Below are 21,836 nucleotides of genomic sequence, written 5' to 3' on the forward strand. Positions count from 1 at the left end.
AGCATCACGTCTTGAGGGCAGAGAGCTCCAGGAAAGGAAAAAACAAGACCCTGCATTCTCTGGCTCATTCACCCAACACACTTATGGAAGTGCTTAGTGAATATAAAATTGACAAAGTGGTGGTGGTGATGATGAAGGTGATGGTGATGATGAAGGTGGTAGTGATGATGATGATGAAGGTGGTGGTGAGGATGGTGGTGTTGAAGATGATGAAGGTGGTGTGATGATGATGAAGGTAGTGGTGATAATGATGAAAGTGGTGGTGATGATGGTAGTGATGAAGATGATGAAGGCATTGGTGATGATTATGATGATGTTGATGGTGTGATGATGAAGGCTGTGGTGATGATGATGATAAAGATGGTGGTGATGTTGATGATGATGGCAATCATGAAGGTGGTGGTGATGGTAGTGGTGATGAAGATGATGAAGGTGGTGGTGATGATGATTACCACCAGATATTTAGCTAGTGACATAGTCACACACAGGTGGACATGTCCTCCTGGAATGCTCAGCAGAGTGGGGAGTGGAAGCAGTAATGGCACAACTAAATATACTTCGACAAGCTGTGGGAAGTGCTTAAAAGGTGGAGTGAGGGTGTGAGGAAAGGAGACAGGGGCACCTGGATGGCTTAGTCGGTGGAGCGTTTGACTTTGGCTCAGGTCATGATCTCATGGTTTGTGAGTTCAAGCCCCACATTGGAGTTCACTGCTGTCCGTGGAAAGCCCACTTCAGATCCTCTGTCTCCCTCTCTTTGCCCTTCCCCAACTTGTGCTCTCTCAAAAATAAATAAAACATTTTAAAAAAGATCTGGAAATAAAGTATCCACAATTAACAATCAGGTGGCCTTGGCTGTGGTCCCATACCAGCCCTTACTGACTATGCCACTAGGTAAGACACTTCCACCCTTCCAAATCTCAGTTTCCTCAGCATAAAATGTGGCTCATCTCCCCTGCCTATCTCACAGATAAGACAATGCATAAAAGTAGACATGTTCACAAAACAGCCCTCGGCAATGTGAGTGAGGGGTACTGCTGCTCTGGGAGGAGCCCCCACCACAGGATGGACGTCCACTGGCTCCAAAGAAGCTGCCCACTTGGGGATGGGCTTGGGGTTGGAAGCAAGCCAGACAGGGCACCTCTACCTGCTTTTTCTACCTTTCTTTTTCTCTTTCAGTGTCCCTGGAAGTCAGAGTGAAGAGTAAGTGGCCTCAGAGGCCTACGTGCATTTTGCTCCCAGAAGTATCTGAGCATCAAGAATAAGGAAAAGCAGCAGGAAGTGAAAGGAGGGAACTGGTCAACCAGATGTAGAACGAAAGCACAGGCTGTATTTTCAGAAGGTTTTGACAGCAAAGGCCTCACAGACCCTTCCTGGCACAGGAGTTCGGGTCTCTGTGAACAATTAAAGCTGGGAAGTGTTTTAAATGGAAGTTTGACAGGGAGAATTTTGAGTCCAAAACTGAAACACACATGCACGTCCACACACATGCACACAAATATGCAATGATTAGAAAAGAAAACAGAATGTGAATGAGGTAAGGAAGTGACAGGGCCAATGGAGAAAGAAGGCAGGGGGGAAGGTCACAGAGTATGCAGAACAGTGAAGCTCCCTTCATTTTCCCCCTGTCTTTAGCTTATAATATTTATTATTCCTAAGGACCAGTAATAGGAAGGAAAAAGGAAAAACTGCATGTATCATTGTCCCAAAGTTAAGTACAACTCCAAAAGATAAATTAAGAGAGAAGGATTCCTCACAAAAATGGTGACTTAATTTGGTTCCCTTGATATAAAATAAAGAACTTTATAGCAATTCAGGGACTTTTCCAGTTATTTATATAATCATAGTTTTTAATAGAAGCTGACTGTCCTCTCTCCAACAAATTTCTTCTCTAGTCTATCAACCCTACTGACTGCTTATCCACTTTAGAACACAATTAGTATTCCCATTCACTTTCACTCTGCTTCCACTCAAGTATGTACATGTGTGCACATGTGAGCAAGTGTGCAAATACACATGCAGCATATTTTTTAAAGGCCTTGCACCCAGAAAAAAAAATGGCCACCACAACAGCCCTAAAATGAAGCATTTTTTTGAAAAAAGCTTTTGATTTGGGAAATTCTCGAGCACCATTGACACTCTGTAATACCCTTGGCTTAGCACGACTGTGTTCATTTTTGGTTTTGTCACCAAAGGCTATGTACCAGCAGCAGAGAGCAGTGGCCTCTGCCAAAGTCTGTATTGGAACTGATGGCGCACAATTTGTTATTTACTTGATTGCCTGTTTCCTTTACTCAACCATAAGCTCCATGAGAGCAAAGATAGGGTCTATTTTGCTCACCACTGTATACTTCACACATAGCATAATATCTTGCACCTAGGAGGCACTCAATAATGGATTTTATGGCAGACTCATGTTTAACTTATTTTTGGATCTTCACAGAACTCAAAACAATGTCTGGTACAAAGTAAGCCATTGGTGAATGTTTGTTGAATGAATATATTCAATGCTGAGCTGGTGAAAAGCCAACTGTTATTGCAGAAACTTGGATCCCCAACTGTATCCCTCTCTGAGCTATTTAGAAAAGGAATTCAGGATGACTGAGTCCAAGCCTTGACTGATGAGCTCATCAACATCTCCAGAGTCACTTCCCCTTTTTGTATTGTGTATTTCATACTTGCTGTCCTCAGGGTCTCCTGGATAAGCAAATCTATTCACTTTTTCCCTGGCTTTGATACTTAGGGGTCTGGTTGCCTCTACCTTTATGTGGCCTTTATGTGGATGGAGCAACATGTCAAAAAAGAAGAGAGGGCAGAGGACTGGCTTGCCTCTTTCAATGGGCAATGAGCCACCCCTTTGGGGACTCCAACTCAATAATGTGCTGTCTAACAGCCACAAAAAATGTTATCTTTGAGGTAATTAAATATGAGTCATTGAAAGGAATCTGTCAAGCACAGGCCCTATTCCTGCTTATAAAGGAGTTCAACTATTGGAGACTCCATACCACACTTTAATTTCCCTTCAGAGCCCAAATAGTCATGTCCTTGAAAAACCAAGTGCATTCAGCCTACTCAACAGAGAGCACAGTATCTACAGCCATGCTTCATCTCTCCTGCTCGACCCCTCTCGTCCTCTCTCTCTTTCCTCCACTGATCTACGGCGTCTCTTCAGTTCCTTTCTGTAGACACACACCAGGGTGGGGCGGCCCCAGAAGACGATGTCCTGTCCTAGGGGCCTGTTGTGCATAGTCCTCCTCCCACTTGGATGTAGGGTAAGGAAGGAACACGTCCTCCAAGATTCAAGGGGAATGAGTGAAACTGATTCCAGGGTTCCTCACCCAGGGCCACTCCTTGAGAAACAACGGGCTCAGAGCCAGCTCTGGAGGAGTGCAAGACAAATGAACACATAATGAATGAAGAAATACAGGATAACTTACCTCCTAAGAATCCCTCTGCCATCCATATATTTGCCTATCACAGAGCCAGATCTCTGTTTCCAGTTTGCCTTGGAAGCAGCTGTGTTTGCCTTGGCTGCCTTATCTTTCTGCAGAAACACAGAATGCCCTCAGATCCATGCCTGCTGATATGTCCCAATATTTGAGCAGAAAGGGCTCAACTTTCCCACCTCACAGGTCAGGCTCTAAACAAATTTCTGAAGTAAGACACAATGTTCACATGCTCCCCGTTAATATTCACCCACTCTTTCCTTTTGTTATTGTCTCTTGCCAGGATCCCTCCATCACCCACCCCAAAATCTAAGGGAATGAATCTATACACAGTTTAGAGCCTGGGGTCCACCTTGTTACCCTTCACAGGAGTACTAACAGTTTGCAAGATGACAATAAGAAGAGATAATGTGGAATGCATAGGAAAATATTTACGCGTGGAAATGTCTGTGCATCTTTAAATCACACTCATCTGTGTGCCTCTAACTCTTTACTTCCAAAGCCCCAGGAATGAGAAAGGGACTGGCCCAGAGGATCGATTAGCCCAGCACCCTTGTGGGGGAGGGGAGGAGTCGGGGCTTGCAACCCTGTTGGCAATTCTCCCCAGCAAATGTCTTCCAGAACATGAGGGGGAGTTAGATCACAAGGAAGAATCTCTCATCAACCATCCCCACGATTCCCAGTGACTCTTAATGAGAGAAGGAGGGGCTGCAGTGCTCCCAGGGTCCCTGAAGGTATGGCTATAATGATTCCAAATTAATCTTTAATTATTATTCAGCATGAACGTGATTTTATCCCTCTTTTTTCTATTCCCCGCTAGGAGTTGTTAATTCCATTCCCTTTTCAAAGCAAAATGAGTTTGGCAGGTGGAGGGACGTGAGGTCAAAGGATTAGGGGGACATTTGGTTGGAAGTTTCATAATAAATTCAGTGTTACTTCTAAAACAATTATAACCATTATCATCCTCAAACAAACATGTGTAGGCTTAAGCCTTGCTCGAATAGTACACAGAGGTAGGTGGTAGAGAAGTTTGCTGCCAGTGACAGAAAAGATATAGTGGTGTAACCAGGTCCCCCAGGGATTTGCAGTTATAAACCAGGTCGGACCTAATTCACTGCAAACCGGCTGCCTTGTGCTGACCACATTTAGGCCACTGTCCAGCTAAGGGCCCACAGCATATGACCCTCCTCTTTCCAAGAGTTTTTTTTTTTTCCCTCAAAAGTATCTATAATATGGAAAAAAGGATAGGCATTCCCTTTCCTCATGTGATAGTTGGGGTCATGGTTCAAGGAAATTAATGACTTGCCCAGGGGCACACGAGAAATTCATGGTGTGATAAATCCTGATCATTAGAACATTGCATCAATGAATTCTTCCCTCTTTTTCCTTCCCTTCAGAGCATCCAATGACTCCTATCTAAAGAGGAAGATGAGTAGGAGAACACGGAATCCTGGATTTTGTTTAACGTGACTCAAAATGATGACCTGTAAATAAATATAGGATTCTGTGCTATTAGGGAAAGTGTGTACTGTAGAGCTCAGGTCTGGAGGAGCAGGGTCCCCACAGGATAAAAAAGGGGTACTTAAAATCAACTATGTTAATAGTCAAATGTACATTTTTAATTTGTTCCATGATTGTGGAAAAATGCAAATTTCATCAAATGATAAAAATTTTAATGAAGGAAAAAAAAACTTGTGAGTGTTTTGGTTAAAAGTGATCATGACATTTCAACTGCACCGTCTCCTGGATGGAGCTACCATGTCCATGTCCGAGAAATCTGTGACCCTCCCAAGCATCGTAGTCTCTTCATGCCAAGAAGAAAGTGTGTTACTTCACGGAAAACTAACACACTGCTACTCAGAAGGCCCCCTCGAATTTTTCATTATTTTCAAAAAATCCATGCCATTTTCTGCTTCTACAGAAAGGATGAGCCAGACTGCAAGGACATTCTTGGGCCTGTCCCAGCATGGTCTCTGGTGGCCAGGGGACCCAAACCCCGTCGGGAAAGGGAACACAGGGCAATTACCTGAAAACAGATGTCCCGTTCATCCCGAAGGTGCTTGTTCCTTTCCCTGCAAACAGAAAAGGGGAATCTATTCAGACATGGTATTTGCAGTCGAGAAATCCAAGAGCAGCCACTTTGCCAGTGAGAGGAGTGCAGAGCAAGGCTTTATGTGGAAGGCCCAGGGAGCATGTGGAATCTCTTTCCTAAGGGCGGGGGGGGTGGTGATGGAGGGTAGTTTGTGTGTAAATCAGTTGGAGGCAGGGGTGGGGGGACATAGAATGACTGTGACACCCACCGCCCTTCAGGATCATGCACTGGTCTGTCCTGCCACTAGGGGGAGCCTCCCCCAGAGGGTGACCAGCAGTTCCAACTGCACCTGTGAGCTTGCTATTGGGCGCGCTCTCTCTCTGAACCATTCATTTCATGCATGCATGCAGTACTCCCACAAATGTCCCCTGAGCACCCACTACATGCTAAGTGAAGTCCTAGCTCTCAAGGTTTACACAAATGGATAAAAGAAAAAGTTTCTGTCCTCGGGGAATTGGTGTCTTAGTGCAGGGTTCATTGCTCTCAAGAAAGATAAAGCAGGGACGTGGAATAAAGAGTGCCAGGGGTGCAGTGGTATTTCAGGGGGCCGGTCAGGGAGGGGCATCTGTGCAGAGGCTTGCAGGAGCAGAGGGGCACTATGCCGGCAGTTGAGGGAAGAGCAGCACAGGCAATGGAGACAGCAAAGGCTAAGCCTGGAGTCAGGCTCAAACAGGGGTGTGCAAGGAACACAGAGGAGGGCATCAGAGTGCTCAGAGGAGAGCCGCTAGGAAATGAAGTCAGAGGGGCACCCAGGTGGCTCAGTCGGTTGAGTGTCTGACTCTTAATCTCAGCTCAGGTCATGATCTCACAGTTTGTGGGTTCGAGCCCCACATCAGGGTCTGTAATGACAGTATAGAGCCTGCTTGAAATTCTCTCTCTCCCTCTCTCTCTGCCACTCCCCCCATCAAGATAAATACATAAACATTTTTTTAAAAAAGCAAATGAGGTCAGAGAAAGGTGAGGGGACAAATGGAGACCTGCTCATTCATAGTCTTGTGGGCCATTGTAGGAACTTGGGATTTTACTCCAGATGAGATATGAAGCCGTGGGGGTTGGGGGAGTAGCAGAGGAGTGTCCTGATCTGACTCAAGTTTTCAAAGGAGCCCTATAGATGCTGTGCTAAGAATACATTGCTGGAGACAAGGGTGGCACCCTGAGAACTGGCCACTCTTTCAAGCAACATGGAGGTCCCTGGTTCCCCTTTCAGTGCAATTGAGGCAGAAGGAGCCTGACTGGAGGGTCAAGAATGTGAGGAAAGGAAGTGGAGATGGAATGCAAGTGTAAACAATTCTTTTGAAAGGTTTTGAAAGCCATTAAAGAAATGCAAAGTAGCTGGATGCGTAAGTGGTGACAGGAGCTACTGGGTAAGAAATGCTATAGGACATTGGTTGGTCTCCCCAAAAGAGAAACAACCAGCCATGGAGGAGAGACAATACCCACTGGACCAGCCCTTGAGGAAGGTCTCATTCTGGTGCACATTTGGGAGAGCCAGGCACATGGGGTGTTCAACCACCACGACAGAGAAGGCAGGAGGTAGGCATGGATGGGCACAGGGGACATGCTCATATGATGGTTCTGCCTGTCTCCATGATAGTAGCAAAGCCTGAGAATGGCAAAGGGAGAGTTTCCTTCCAGAAGGCCCCTCGCTCTACGCTGGCAGAGAGGTTAGCAGCCCTCCACCGGGGTGAGGACACGGGGGCCCCGGGAAGCCCCATCTCCATCAGGGAGTTCGCTGTGGTGTTTCCTGCTTTGTGCAGTCATCTCCAGGCAGAAGCTTCGGCAGTCAAAGAGATGCTACACCCTCTAAATAAATGTCCACCTTAATTCACACTGCTGCCCTGTCATGATGGTCACTCATATATATATACCATCTCACTCTCAAGAGAAGCCTGTGAGGCAGGCATGAGAAAACTTACATTCCATCTGGTTAAGTCAATTGCCCAAGGTCACACAAATAAGGGTAGTGCTGGGTCTTGACCCAGATCCGGCCCCCAAGTCCATATTCCCAACTGAGTCTCCTGAAATTGTTTCCTTTTGCTGCTACTTGCCCCTAGGAGGGCAGTCCCTTCCTCACACTGTCCTATCCCAGCCATTGCCATGATAGGGGCAGACCCCCATCCTCCCCCCCAGCTTCCAACTTGATATCCCTTGCCTTGGCATTATCTCTGTCCTTGATTCCCATTTCCCCACTGCTCTCTGTCACTACCCGATGATTTCACTGTGGAGGAAAAATCTGCCATGGGGGCCTTCCTTGCTACGGATGGACTTTGACCTGCTGCAGAATCTAAGCTTGTATGCATGCAATAGCACGGAAAGACTTTGGGCATGTAATTCTGCACAAATGCCAGTCTCCATCAAAAAGACCCATGCGTTTGTAGAGATCTGCCTTGTCATTCTCCTCTGCTCATTCGCTTTGAATCTGTCCTTTTCTTCTAAGTACAACAGAAAAAAGGGGGAAAAATCAAAATTTGTCCTTGTACACCCTGTTCTCTTCTTTTCACTAAAGCTTCTAAGATTCAAGACCTGCTCTCAAATGGATTAGAACTTGGTCATGTCAGAACCCCCTTCCATCTCCCCAGCCTTTGCAGTCCTGTTTGAATCATGTATTGAGGGAAGTAAATCTGAAATGCATTCAGTTCTGAGCACTTTTCAATTTGGTAGCATCACAGATGCCAGACACGGTGACCTCACCTTGCTTTCAAATAAAACAAAACAAGTCAGAGTGTACCTGATTTAAGACAACTGCACTCTAAAAACCAGAGCCTGGGGAGCCTGGGTGGCTCAGTTGGTTAAGCGGACGACTCTTGATTTTGGCTCAGGTCATGATCTCATGGTTTGTGAGTTCAAGCTCCACATTGGGCTCTGTGCGGACAGCGTGGAGCCTGCTTGGGATTCTTCTCTCGCTCTCTCTCTCTCTCTCCCTCCAGCACTCTATCTCTCTCAAAATAAATGAATAGGCTTAAACAAAAATAAAAAGCAGAACCCAAAGTGCTCGTGCCCCATCACCATTCCCAAGAGGTGTTTGGCAGACAGAAGGTACTGTAACTTGGAAACCTCACATGCAAAAGTGAAAATCCCATCTTTCTTTCCACACACAGGTTTTGTTTTGGGTTTGGTTTTGGCACATTCCAGACCAATGAGCTTTGAATTTACAGTAAGTTTTAGCAAGTGGAGGAAACTCTAAACTCCTTTGCTCTGTTTATGCTCTGTTTGTGACTCATTTGCTCATTCAACAGACATTAGGAGACTATGGCAGAATCAAGAGAATCAGCCAGATACAGATCTCAATTCTGACTCCCGAAGTGAGTGGCTGTGTCTCCTTTGGTAAATTGCTTCACTTCTCTGCTATCATTTTCCTTCTCTGTTAATTCCCCTATCAGGAACTGCCCTCCTTTCTTTAATTTTGTTGAAGATGAAAGGCATACCAGGGGCACCTTGGTGGCTCAGTTGGTTGAGCGTTTTGACTTCGGCTTAGATCATGATCTCAAGTTCATGGGTTTGAGCCCCACATGTGGAGCCTACTTGATTCTCTGTCTCCCTTTCTCTCTGCCTCTCCCCAGCTTGCGCTCTCTCTCCCTCAAAAATAAACATCAATTTTTTTTTTAAAGAGAAAGGGATACTATATCTTCCACTGGGTAGATGCTCAAGAAATTCAGTTCTGCTCCTACCTGAGCAAGTACCACATAAGGTGCTGTGGGAGATGCCACAAAGAATGAGGCAGAGCCTACCTGCAGATGTACAAACTGGAGAGGGATGTGGGCGTGTGTGTGAATGGACCAAACATAATATGCTGGGGATCAGGGGAATGAGGGCACTCTCTCAGCAGCTGTGATCATCCAGAATGTAGGCAGGGAAGACTTTCAGCCTGGCTCTCCCAACCCAAGGAATGTGGGATATGCTCTCAGAACACATCTGGTGCTGACACACCTCAGGAGATCCAGCTGTTTCAGAAGCCCCGACTTCTCACGCTGCAGACTCTCCGTCACACGGTACACTTCCCTGAAGAAGAGGCCAACACAGATTTATGAGCTTCTATAGCAGGGATTTAAGCCACCACGGTGTGAGGGGCTGTGTTGTAGTTGGATGTCCAGGGCACCCAGGACCAGCAGGCAGCACCCCACCCTGGGGTCAGAGGGATATGCCTCCCCTGTTGAGCACCTGCTGTGTGCAGGCGGTTACAGCTATGATCTCACTTCGTCATCACACACTCCCGATTTGGAAGGTGAGATTACCCCCATTTTATAGACACAGACAGAGAACCAGTAACTCTCCCCATGTCCCATAGACAATCCACGACTAATCCAAGATTAGGACCCCTTACTCTCAAACCCATGAACAGGGCTTCATAATAATCACTTGGCCTTCCCAGGCTCCAGGTGACCCTGTCCTACCCAGAACCAATACTCTCCAGCCCAATCCTGCAAGTGAGAGCAGAACTTGTATTTTTCCTGTAGCTGGTTTCATTTGTTTCCAGGAGCTCCAGAAGAATCCTTTCCCCTTCCCCATCCTCCCCTATAAGTCTCCAATCTGTTCTTAGATCTCTGTAATTTCCTCTGTTGGTTATTCATTTCTTTAACTTAGGAGTTCTCATCTCTAGCCATAAAGCAGAGATCAAATGTATCAATTATAATCAGATACTTAGATCACAGTGTGAACACGTCAATCATGTCAATCACCCTTTGAGTAAGGGGAGGGAGGAGCTGAGAGGTAGTGGAGGTGTCTGGAGACCAACTCAGATGGTGAGGTAGGGACTGCCTGGTTTGTCTGCATCTCTAAATGCAACCCAGTGCCCAGCATGAAGGTGTCGTCAACAAAAAGCAGTAAGAAACAGGGGGCCCTGGGTGGCTCAGTTGGTTAAGCGTCCAACTCTTCGTTTCAGCTCAGGTCATGATCTCACAGTTCGTGGGTTCAAGCCCTACATCAGGCTCCATACTGACAGCTTGGAGCCTGGAGCCTGCTTGGGATTCTCTGTCTCCCTCTCTCTCTGCCCCTCCCTCGCTTGTGCACTCTTCATGCTCTCTTTCTTTCAAAATAAGTACATAAACAACAACAACAACAAACGAATAGCGTAAGAAACAAAAGGAGAGAGGGCAGAGAGTGGGGGAGAAAAGAAGGAGGCAGGGATGGAGGCAGGAAGAGAGGAAGGGAGGGGTGAGTCGGGGAGGTATTCAACACCGCCCAGGGAAGAAAGAAAAAAAAGGAAAGCAGAATTGGGTGACACTGAAAAATAAGCCTTGCTGAACTTCGCAACTTTGCCTCCATCCTTCCCTCTGGGCTCTGCACTGTGCTTTTAGAAATGTTTAAATCACCCCTAAGGTTACTGCAAAAGGCCCAAAGTTCCACATTTCCAAACCACAGCATAGTTGCTAGTGTAGGGAGCATCTTATAGTCTCACAAAATGCGTCCATTTCCATAGGCTGTCCAGACTACCCCGATTGTGCACACACCGGGCTGGGCGGGGACAGTCACCCCTTTGCCGCACCCTCAATGTCATTACTGAGCTGGCGAAAACAGCACCTGCTTGCTCGGTCCATAAGGCTTGAGCCCACCTCACAATAGATTCCTTAAAAGGTATCTGTGTGGTTCTTCCCCCTTTATGGAATAATTATAAAGTCAATTTACAACAATAACAGACCGAATCAAATTCTAAGTTCACCTCAGACAATCCTAATTAAGCAATAAAACTTCTCTAGCTCCTGCAGAGATGCCAATTCCTAACACTTTATTACCAATTATATTTAATTTCAACTTGAGGGAAAACAATGTATTTCCCATTATCCAAACCGGGTCCCCAAATCCCTGTCTAGGATTCTGCTGTGATGAGCAGTATGTGAGCACAGCTGTTTGCTGCTGCGGTGCCCTGTGAGCCACGATGGCTTTGTGGATCCTCTGTCCCAGCCCTGGGTTCTGATTCTCAACCAGGAGCAGACGACTCTACCTCTGCTAAGGGAAATCACTCCCTGGACACCTAACATCTGTGTTCTCACAGAACATTTGATTTAGGAGCGATTCCTAAGAAATAAGGCATTCCAGGTCTTTGCACTGTAGACACAACAGAGTTGACTGCTGGAGCCATACACACACACACGCACACACACACACACATGTATTGCATATTGATGAAATATGTCTACCTATTTGTCTAATAAACATGCATCTATTTAGATACACACACATTGTCAGACTTTTTCTGTGTTCACAAAAAGGAAGGCATCTAACCTAGACATTCTAAAGGTCTGTACTTGGTACTATGTGGAAAGAGAAAGAAATTACCATTTTTCATAGGAGTGACTGGTGACAGGTTTATGGCTGTCTTTAGGGAACTGCTGTTGGCTTTATTTTCTGGAGAGGGATGAGAGAGGGAGCATCTCCAAAATATATCGCCAAGTGAAAACACAGGCAAATGCAGAACAGTGTGTAAATGAAAAGTGTGTGTGTGTGCTTGTATATGCATAGAACACTCTGGAAGGATCCACAAGAAACCCTGAGGGGTGGCCTCTGGGTCTTTGCAGACCTCTTGCTGAGTATAGATCCTTTTGTGTCTCGTCATAAACTACCCACCCCAAATAAAAATTCATTAACAAAATAAACAGGTGCTGCTTTCCAGCTGACCTTCATCTTTATGTTATCTCTCCTGCTTGATTGTTCTTTCTTTATCTTATTTTAAAATCAAGTTCTCCCTCCTTGAGCATCTTTGGAGAACAGAAAAATTAATTTTGCCCATTTAGAATTCTAGCTGATAAGTGACTAAGTCTTTTTATCTCCCAGTACCGTCCTCTCCTTTCCCAGCTGCTCTGGTGCAGCATCAGACAGCAAGACATTGTGAGTTGGGGGGGAAGCACATGATATGGGGAGAACTCGGCTCTGTCCCTGTTTTCTGGCACTAGCTAGCTGTGTGGCTTTGTGTCACTGCATCTCTCTGAGCCTCAAGTTCTTCATTTATAAAATGAAGAGGTGGATTAGAGCACTCACCTGCTATCAGTACTGCAGATCTGGGACTCTGTTCTACAGGGAACCAGCTAAGGCTCTCACTGCCCTCTCTCCTGACCTCCTCAGACAGGACACACTCTCCTGGGCTCCAGCATGCTTTCCAGCTGCATAAGGCATTGTGCGCTTTTTGAAAACAAGTCATGAAGTTCCTGAAATCATTTATCTCTTCCTCCTGACCCTCTTTTTCAGTTCCCAGCCTCCAGAGATTGTCTCTGGCTTGGTTAATTAAGATAAGACTTCAGAAAGATTTTAATCCTCATGCTGTGATTTGATACCCTGGCACTGGGTGCTTATTTCCATTTGCTGTTCTAATGCTGGTGCCTTCAGATGTTTGCTGTTTTAAAACTTGATTCAATTTTAAGAGCCTGAGTCCTTAATTCTGTTTGTAAAGTTAAATGCCTGTGCCTTGTTGGCCTGCTCTCAATGAGGAGGAACTGATTTTGCTCATTTACAATGAAATACACTGTCCTCCCCTGGTCACCCAAGAATTGGAGTGAAGGGGTTTGTCTTAAGTCAGCTGCTCAGAATACATTTTCTTTTTAACTGGAGAAATCTTGGGGCACCTGGGTGGCTGAGTCCATTAAGCATCCGACTTCGGCTCAGGTCATGATCTCACAGTTCGTGAGTTTGAGTCCCACGTCAGGCTCTGTGCTGACAGCTCAGAGCCTGGAGCCTGCTTCAGATTCTGTGTCTCCTCTCTGCCCCTACCCTGCTCATTCTCTGTCTCTGTCTCTCAAAAATAAATAAACATTAAAAAAACAAAATCAATCAATAAATAAAAAAACTAGAGAAGTCTTTTTAGGGTAAAACTCCACATGCAAACACATTTCCTCTCTTTCACCCTGGGAAATCAGTCCAAAACAGTACAGGACAGCACACACAGGACAGACAGCAGAACAATTTGATTTAGGCCAACGGACCCAAATTTTGCCATCATTCAGACGGAGTGAGGGCTTTCCCTTTTGAACAAGGACAGTTAACGTATGTAACACTCAGGCACTGGTAAGTAATACTGCCCTTTCCTCTGAAATCAGACTGTTTAAATACCTGGCACAGGACCAGGCACACATTACCTTCTGCAGAATGAATGAAGGGAATGAACGAATGCATGAATGAGTGATGAGTGAATGATGGCCAGTCCCATTCTTGAGTACATATTTTCTGGCTGGTTCATGATTCACTGTGTGGAGTCAGCAAGATGTGTCTAGCACGGAGTGTTGTACTAGAGAGTTACTGAAAACCTCTGACTCTTAGCTTCCTCGTCCATAACTTAGAGTTGATAATAACAGTACCTGCCACATCAGGATGCTGTAAAGTTCATATGAAACGATGTCAAACTGTTGACATAGGTGAGATATGTTGAATGTACAATATGGTACCTGGGGCAGAGCCATATGCAATAAATTTTTGACAAATGAGTAAGTAAACAAATATAAATGTGTGAACAAATAAGTGGGATTCCTGTCCCTGGGCACACCAAAGAGTACATTCGTTCTCAGAACCTAACACTCCCAAGACGACTGTTGGCTGGTCCCCCAGCAGCTCCTCAGCTCCAGCCTGCAGACCCAGCCCTTGACTCTTCCTTACGTGTGCTTCTGCCTAGCAGGCTGACTCCACTGGCCGCACACCAAGAGCAGGTCGCTGGCAAACCAGGCCCTGAGAGATGTGGGGCTCACCACACTGTGTCCACACAGAGGGACACTGGTGGGAGAGAGTAGGCAGACTGCAGTGAAGATTCCAGGGTACTGTCATATACTCCATCAGATTAAATCTCAGAAGCCTACCTGCTTCACTCTCGTCCTGGGTCTCTAACCTATGACAGTCACGTGTGGTCTGTCCACACACTCAGCCTTTTCTCAATGACCGCCCTGTATTTGTTGGGTGGATAACACATCTTTTGAATCACATGATACATTTCCCAAGAACAGGGTTGTAGATTTCCTGTCAATCCTAGATTCTGCTTGCTACAGTGCTGGTCTGCTTGATGGCCTCGGGATCCTAGCAGAGATTTCAGGGACAAAGGAGCCCCTGAGCCCCACGTTCTAGGCAAGGTGACAGGGTCTCCAAGGGAGGAGACGATGTCATGCTCACAGCAGGGGGTGAGGCTGGACATCAGGGACAGGAACCAATGAGGGCCAGACTCACATCTCCTTCTCCTGCTGGAGTTGGTGGGCCTCTTGCTGGAGGCTCTCCAGCTGTTTCCGGGCATCCTGCAGCTCCCGGGAGGTCCGCTCCAGCTCCCGGGCCAGCTCCTGGTTTGTGACTCTCAGCTTGGTGTTCTCAGCCTTGGTTTCATGCTCATCATTTTGCAGGGTGGTGCACTGGCCTTCCAGCTGGAAAGGAAGGTGGGGGAGCAGGAGGGAATGATGAACAACCCCCATCCCATCTGGCTCCCCCCTAGTCTCCCCTCACTTTCTCCACCTGTGGGCAGGAGCCCTCACTGCCAGACCTCGCTGCCCTTGGGCCTCGACAGGCTTTGTCCTGCTCCTTAAGTCACACGGATGCACTTTTGGAGGCAGGGAGGAATGGCCAGAGCACATCTCATTTCTCCCCTGTCTCCACAGGGCTACTGAACAGTCCAGAGGGAACAGCACCATTCACAAAGACTGCTGGGAAAGGGAGGTCAACAATCCATCTGTGTCCCCAATCCCGGTGACAATAATGATGCCATTAGCATCTCATCCATAGTCTTGAGAGCCAACCTAAATCCCTCTTGTCCTTTCAGCCAATTGTCCCCCTCGGCCCTGATGGACCTGGGAAGCAGCTAAGTGGCATTCTTCATAAAACTGTCCTTCCTAATTTTGAATTCTGACAGCAAATCTGTGTATCCCCTTTTCTTTGCTCCGCTAAATAAATCCATTCCTTTAATCTAGAGAAATGTTGTGTGGTGGCCAGAAACCCTGGAAATTCTTAGGAAACAGCTAAAACAGGTCAGACCAAACACATACCTTTTTTTTTTTCATGTCCCAAAAGGAACTAAAAAAACCTGCATTTGTATAACTGCAGCGTTTCTTGGCTGGTGATTCTGCTTTGCAAAGCTTCTAACCCTCTCACCAGAGGAGGAATCAAACCAAGGCAAATATATCATAATAAATTTAGTTTAATAAATGTGGCCAGTGAGGGGAAGAGGAGGCAGCAACAAGGAATTTTGTGTGATTCTCAAGAGGCTCCTGTGTAATCAGGCAAGCATGCAGTAATTAAATCGAGTGGTAATCATTCGTTTGAGGGATAAGTCTAATTGGTAAGAACTTAATGCATAATAGTGAGGGGGAGAAAGAGTAGAAGCAAGGGATAGCTGTGGAAGGGTAATGGGAAGGCAGCTGGCAGTTCCTCCAGTGGAAATTATCTTGTTGCAAGAGAAAGAAACAAAGGGGCGCATGGGTGACTCTTGGTTTCGGCTCAGGTCATGATCTCATGGTTTCATGACTTCGAGCCCCACACTGGGTTCTGTGCTGACAGCTCAGAGCCTGCTTGGGATTCTCTCGATCCCTCTCTCTCTCTCTCTCTCTCTGCCCCTCCCCTGCTCAGACTGTCTCTGTCTCTCTCAAAAATAAACTTAAAAAAATTTATTAAAAAAAGAAAGAAAGAAACATAGGTCAGGGAGCAGCAGGAGTGGGACAGTCTCTAGCCTCAGCATGGGGTAGCTTCAAGCATATTTTACTGTATTGCTGAAAATAGCCCTCTCTATACAAGTGGATGCGGTATGTCTGGGTCTGTCCAGGGCTGGATTACTTCCAGAGCCAGACAAAACAAAATGGGAGGCCAAGTGACATCCTGGCCTTCTCTCCCCCACGAGCCCTCACCTTGGAGAGGAGTCTATGATTGTGAAGTTTGCCTGGGTAATCAATCTTCCTGAGGTCATTAGGCAGCCATAGTGGCTGGACACCACCCTACACAGTGTACTGCCCAGACCGCCTCGTGGGGGCTCAAGTGCATCAGAGGAACATCTGGTGTCTGCATCCATCCTGTGGGGTGATGGGCATAGCCACAAAAAAAAAAAAAAAAAAAAAAAAAAAAAAAAGGCTAAGGAACCTCTTCCGGGCACATAGGAAAACAGGGGATGGGCAAATTGATCTTTGAAGAGTCTCTTCCAGCTGGAGGCATCCATGGCCATCGCAGTGGGAAGACATCACTGCAGCCTCCCACAAAGCACTAGTGACTCCATCCTTTGTACCTCAGCACCCCCCTCTCCTCTTACCCAGGATGCAGGAAACAAATTAATGTTTGACATTCTGGCGGCTCCTGGGTGTAATTAGGTTGACAATGTCTTCAGATGCCTCGAGGGAGAATTCTTGGCAACTTTTCCCAACTAAACACCTGGCACTGGAGAGGTAAAGGCTTTATCCTGAGATCACCTGTGGTTTCAAAATGCTATCTTTTGTACAGCTAAATGGTTCTCCTCCAATTAAAAACAGACAAACAAACAAACCCAAATCCTTGAGTGAATAGCAGGGTAAGTGGGCAAGAGCCGGGGGAGGATGGAGAGAGGAACCAGGTGCTCCAAGGCCACGGCAAAGGCACACCTGCTGCTGCTTCTGGATGAGCTGCTCCAGCTCCTGCTCCTTGGATAACAGCTTCTGCTCCAGCTCCTGACTGCGGGCCTGAAACCTCTCCATGTCCTGCCAGGCCGGAGAGAAGGACGCGTGAGGCCCCAGGGCACTTGGGATGGAGATTTGTCCCCCACCTTGCACCTGCTCAACAGCAGGGCCTCCCCATCCTTTTGGATTGTAGGGCCCTTCCCACAACATTCCAGGGCTTCGATGCCCTGCCTGGCTGCTCAGGGAGGCCCACTGGGATGGAGACAGAGCAAGTGCTCATAAGGGGTCATGCCAACTCCCCAACTCCCACCATGTGTGACCATGACCAATGACTGTGCACCGCTCCCCCAGAGAGAGACAGTGTTGGTTAGTGGTAGAGTACTGAACATAGAGAATCTCATGCCTCCATCTCTTCATCTCTAAATTGGGGGGGGAGGGGTATCCTTCTAATGTGGATATTCTGTTCCACGTTGGGTACAGTCATTTGTTCCCTCACACTACCCCTTGCTCGGGAAACACAGGGCATTACTTCTTCCCCTTGAGGGTCTAGGTCCTCGCCGTGTCCCACCATGATTGAGGTGTCCCAGCCTTGCTCTTGTGATAGCTCTGCCTCTGTGATCCATAGCCCCTCCCCTCCCGCCCTAGGGGTGGGGTAAAGAGAAAACTGTGTGGGCTGTCTGGACGCCTGACACTCTCACAGAGCCTGGTCTGGTACAAGGTCCCTCATCTGGGCGTCAGGAGACTGGGGCTCCAGCCCTGGTCTTACCTAGCTGACTTGACTTCATTCATCTATCATTGTTTCTTTGTTCACAGGACAGAAACAAAAATATGCAGGCCACCTACAGCTCTCCACTCCCCTGAAGGCAAAAATGAGGTGTGAAACTTGCAGGGAGAGAAGAAACCATTATAATGTGCATAGAGCTCATGACAGGAGCCCCTGGGGTTCCACCTGCCTTGGAGGACAGCCTGGAATGCTGGACACTAGAGGGGCTATGAGGCTGGGTGTGATGGTGGCACCAGGGGGGTGGGAGCACACAACCACTCTCAGGACACAGGCCTTTGGACACCTCTGTTCTAAGGCTCAGAATTATTTCCTGGGCTCATCTTTTGTAGACACTACCTGGTCCTGAGCCTGTTCTCAGGCAGGTACATGGAGCTCAGGGACAGCCTGTGATCGCCCTCACATCAACCACAGGCAACGATAGGGGGAAGATCTGACCGGGAAGCTCCTGCTGTCAAAACCTTCACTGGGGAACCTGCTTCATTCAGCTTGGCTGTCACTCACAGAGTAGGTGCCCCATCAACAGTGCAGGGAAGGCGGGTGGCTCCACAAGTCCAGCACGGATGCTGCCATCCCCATGGTGGGCCTGCAGAGTGCCTTATAGCCCTGGCCAGCACAGAGCATCGAGGGGGGGCGTCTATTTTCCTTGAGCCGGAGTGTGCCAGTCATTAAGTATTTCCCTCGTGGTCAAACAGACTGCTACATGTAGAACCAGAAGGCCCAGCTCTTCTCATGCTGTCATAAACTGTCACACCACTGTCCTCACGTTGTGACAAGGCAAAAGCCTGTGTCTGCAAAGCCAAACACATTTTAACAGTTTCTGTGTTTGTGCAAAAGTGGAAAACCTAGGCACTGGGCCTGAAAGGCCTGGGGTACTAGAAGGGGAAGGAGGGAGTGGAATGGGGGGTGAAGGGTACAGTGGTGTGGTCATATACCCTTACATGATCCTAATGTGTCCTTGAAATTTTTCCTCCCACCTCTTCCCATTCCCAGTTCCCACACCTTGGCCCACCTTTTGCTTCTGGAAGCAGGCCTCTTTTTTTAGCTAGGACCTCTGACCTGTAGTCATGGCCCAGCAGTAGATCATTTGGGGTAAAGGGAGTGACTCTCCTACTGCAGGAAAAAAAAGGCTACTGTTCTCAGAAAACTATTTTAGGGTATGCTGGGTGACAAGTGTGTGAGTTCTGTCTGCCTTATACTCATCCAACTATGCTGAAGGGCAGGGGACAGGCAGACTGTTTTAAAGCTCTAAGAAAGAATGGGTACAGGGGGAGTCTGGAAATACAGACAAGCCTTCAGAGGGCTCTAGTTGGAGAATATGATGGGCTTTTTCTGGAAAGCATTCAGACTTCATCTCGTTTTGAATGGTATCTGTGATAATAAATAGATCCTCGGTGTAGATAATCCAAATCAGCATATAAATAAAAACTGGTTCAAACCAACCTGCATTAAGGAGGAGGGAAGGGTTGTGGCAATAGCCCAGGTTCTGTTCTGAGAGGCAGCGCAAGACGTGGTCCCTCTGCTATATTCCCAGAAGTCCTATGTTGAAACCTAACCCCCAAGGTGATGATCCCATGGACGCACTTGCCCCCCCACCCCGTGAGGACGCAGCGAGAGGGCCACAGCCAGAACCAGGGAGTGGGCTCTCACCAGAGCCTGACCACACTGGCCCCCTGATTTTGGATGTCCAGCCACCAGGACTGTGAGAAATAAATGTCTGTTGTTTATAAGCCACCCAGTTCATGGGATTGTTGTAACGGCAGCCTAAAGCTACCATTCAAGATCAATGACTTTTCTGTTGAGAACTCACCAAGTGGATAATGAAAAAATGGGTAAGAGAGAGAGTTTCCTGTAGCTTTGTTTTATAAATATGCTCCCAAAAGGACCCTGCTTAGTTTGGAAGAGGAGAGAATTTCACCAATTCTGACCTCCCAAGACAAACAACAGGCTAGAGGCTGCTAGGAGGCTAGATGCCAGAGTCGGAACGAGGTATGTGAGCTCTACATTTTCTCCCATGGGGTCCGAGAAGGGTGGGGTTTGACTTGTCTTGGTTATTAAGTTTTCTAGGTGTCTAAGGGAAAGGATGGGAAGCATAGGCTCTAATGATGGTCCCCCTAGAGGAGCTGCTGGGCATGGAGTAGAATGGACTGCATTTGGGTGGGCCTGCCTTCCAGGTCTGGGACCAGCCAGTATCAGACCCGGTCTCCAAGCTGCTGTAACTGGTAAGCACATGCACCTTCATCCTTTCGTCATTAGTTCATTCATTCATTGATTCAATAAGTATTTATTGAGTACCAACCGTGTTCCAAGCATGGCTGAGGGGCTGTGGATACAGTAACAAGTAAAGATAAAGATCCCTGCTCTCAGGGAGACTGGGTGGCTCAGTCAGTTAAGTATCTGACTCTTGGTTTCAGCTCAGGTCATGATCTCACGTTTGTGGGTTCAAGTTCCATGACGAGCTCTGCGGTAACGGTGCAAAGCCTGCCTGGGATTTTCTGTCTCCCTCTCTCTCTGCCCCTCCCCTGCTCATACACTCTCTCTCTCAAGATAAATAAATAAACTTTTTTTTTTTAAAGATCCCTGCTCTTGCAGTGCTTACGTGATAGTAGGAAGAGACAGACCATAATCAACAAAAATAAACAAGGAAATTAAATGTCATGCCTGAAGGTGACAAATGTCTTGAAAAATATAAATAAAGCAGCAGAGAGACAGGGAATCCACAGTGCCACAGGTGGGGGCACTGCAATCTTAAACTGGGGGAGGTAGTCAGAGTAGGCGATATTTCCACCTGGTGCTCAGAGCCAAGCCCTGGTGTGGACTCTTACTTTCAGGAGAAACTGCTCCTTCTCATGCTTGATTTGTTGTTCCATCTCCTCATAGAGATGCTGGATTTCTTCATCATAAGCAGCAATTTTCCTGCAGAAGTGGCAGAAAGAGAGTCTGCGAAGGTCTACACCAAAATTCATTTATCCCCCAGAGTATTTATCCTCTGGAGCTTGGGCACCAGAATCCCATCAGGAGCTTGGGGCTGTAGGAACAACTGCGTAGGTCAGGTGGGACCAGTTCCTCAGGATTAGCTGACCATAGAGGCCCAGCAGGACCTCGTCCTCCTCCTAGATGAGGAAGCCATCAGTCCCAGATGACCCACACATTCCTCAGTGAAGCTTCCTTGGCTCTATCTTCCTTAATTCTGCTTTATTTCAACAACAAGCCCCTTGGCCTCTGCTGAACGCACCTCCTTATTGTCCGCTGGTCCCTATACCTATAGACAGTATAAAGTTGTGTTGTGTGGGCTTCTTTCCTATTTGGGCTCCTGGTTTATCTCCTTCCCACTGTGGATGCTTTCTCTGCACCTGGCTCCATCAGCCCTGTCTAAAGTATACTGTCATAGGGTTCTCCTGAAATTGTGTGCTTAAGTCTATGTGATCCACATTTCTCATCAGATGACAAAAGATTCCATGACAATGACAATCATGGAAACCATACCCCCTACAAAGGAAGTGGGGGCCACACTTGGCCAGTGCTCATGCCATCTCAGGCCCACGGCCCCAGGCAGACAGTATGAGAAGGGGCAGGCAGGTTAAAGGTGGGCAGTGATAATGAGACATCCCTCCTCCTCCCTGCCAGCATCTTCTCCCTACACTTGAAGAGCCCCACAGGACAGGAAGGAAAAACCTGGGTACTCTGCTCCTATATAGAGACCAAGACAAACATGGCTATGGGAACAAGGTTTATAGGTCATCTCTGGTGTTGTTCCTCCTTCTCTCCCCAAATAGATCCTTCTTTGAATGCCTCCCCACCCCCAGCCCCCACCTCCAAATTCAAACAGGAAGGATCAAGTATTAGCATTTGAACTGAGATGGAAGTTATCACTCCAACGTATTCCCATTTCCAGGGCATTGAACAGTTACCCCTCTTCCCTGACCTGCAGCTAAGGGCTCTCTCTCTCTCTGAGTCCCTCCCATTCTTCTTCCTCACCTGTTAAGGGAAAT

The 21,836-nt window shown here is 47.2% G+C and overlaps 1 protein-coding gene across 11 annotated transcripts in view; it reads right to left on the minus strand.

Annotated features, from left to right (window-relative positions):
- The window catches only part of CRACR2A (calcium release activated channel regulator 2A), a 131,643-nt gene that overhangs the window by 26,396 nt on the left and 83,411 nt on the right, over nucleotides 1–21,836 (minus strand). For all 11 annotated transcript variants that reach the window (XR_013556893.2, XM_078450163.2, XM_078450161.2 and 8 more), the window contains 6 exons: nucleotides 20,670–20,760; nucleotides 17,049–17,144; nucleotides 14,671–14,858; nucleotides 9,463–9,534; nucleotides 5,470–5,515; nucleotides 3,435–3,541 (listed from right to left, as the gene is read on the minus strand). Coding sequence is in view for 10 of the 11 variants with exons in the window: in XM_078450163.2 (XP_078306289.2) it covers nucleotides 3,435–3,541; nucleotides 5,470–5,515; nucleotides 9,463–9,534; nucleotides 14,671–14,858; nucleotides 17,049–17,144; nucleotides 20,670–20,760 (600 nt within the window). In the remaining variant the exon portion in view is untranslated. The remainder of the gene's footprint in view (nucleotides 1–3,434; nucleotides 3,542–5,469; nucleotides 5,516–9,462; nucleotides 9,535–14,670; nucleotides 14,859–17,048; nucleotides 17,145–20,669; nucleotides 20,761–21,836) is intronic.

This window comes from Panthera onca, chromosome B4 (assembly GCF_046562875.1).
Source record: "Panthera onca isolate mPanOnc1 chromosome B4, mPanOnc1 haplotype 2, whole genome shotgun sequence".
Taxonomy (NCBI): domain Eukaryota; kingdom Metazoa; phylum Chordata; class Mammalia; order Carnivora; family Felidae; genus Panthera; species Panthera onca.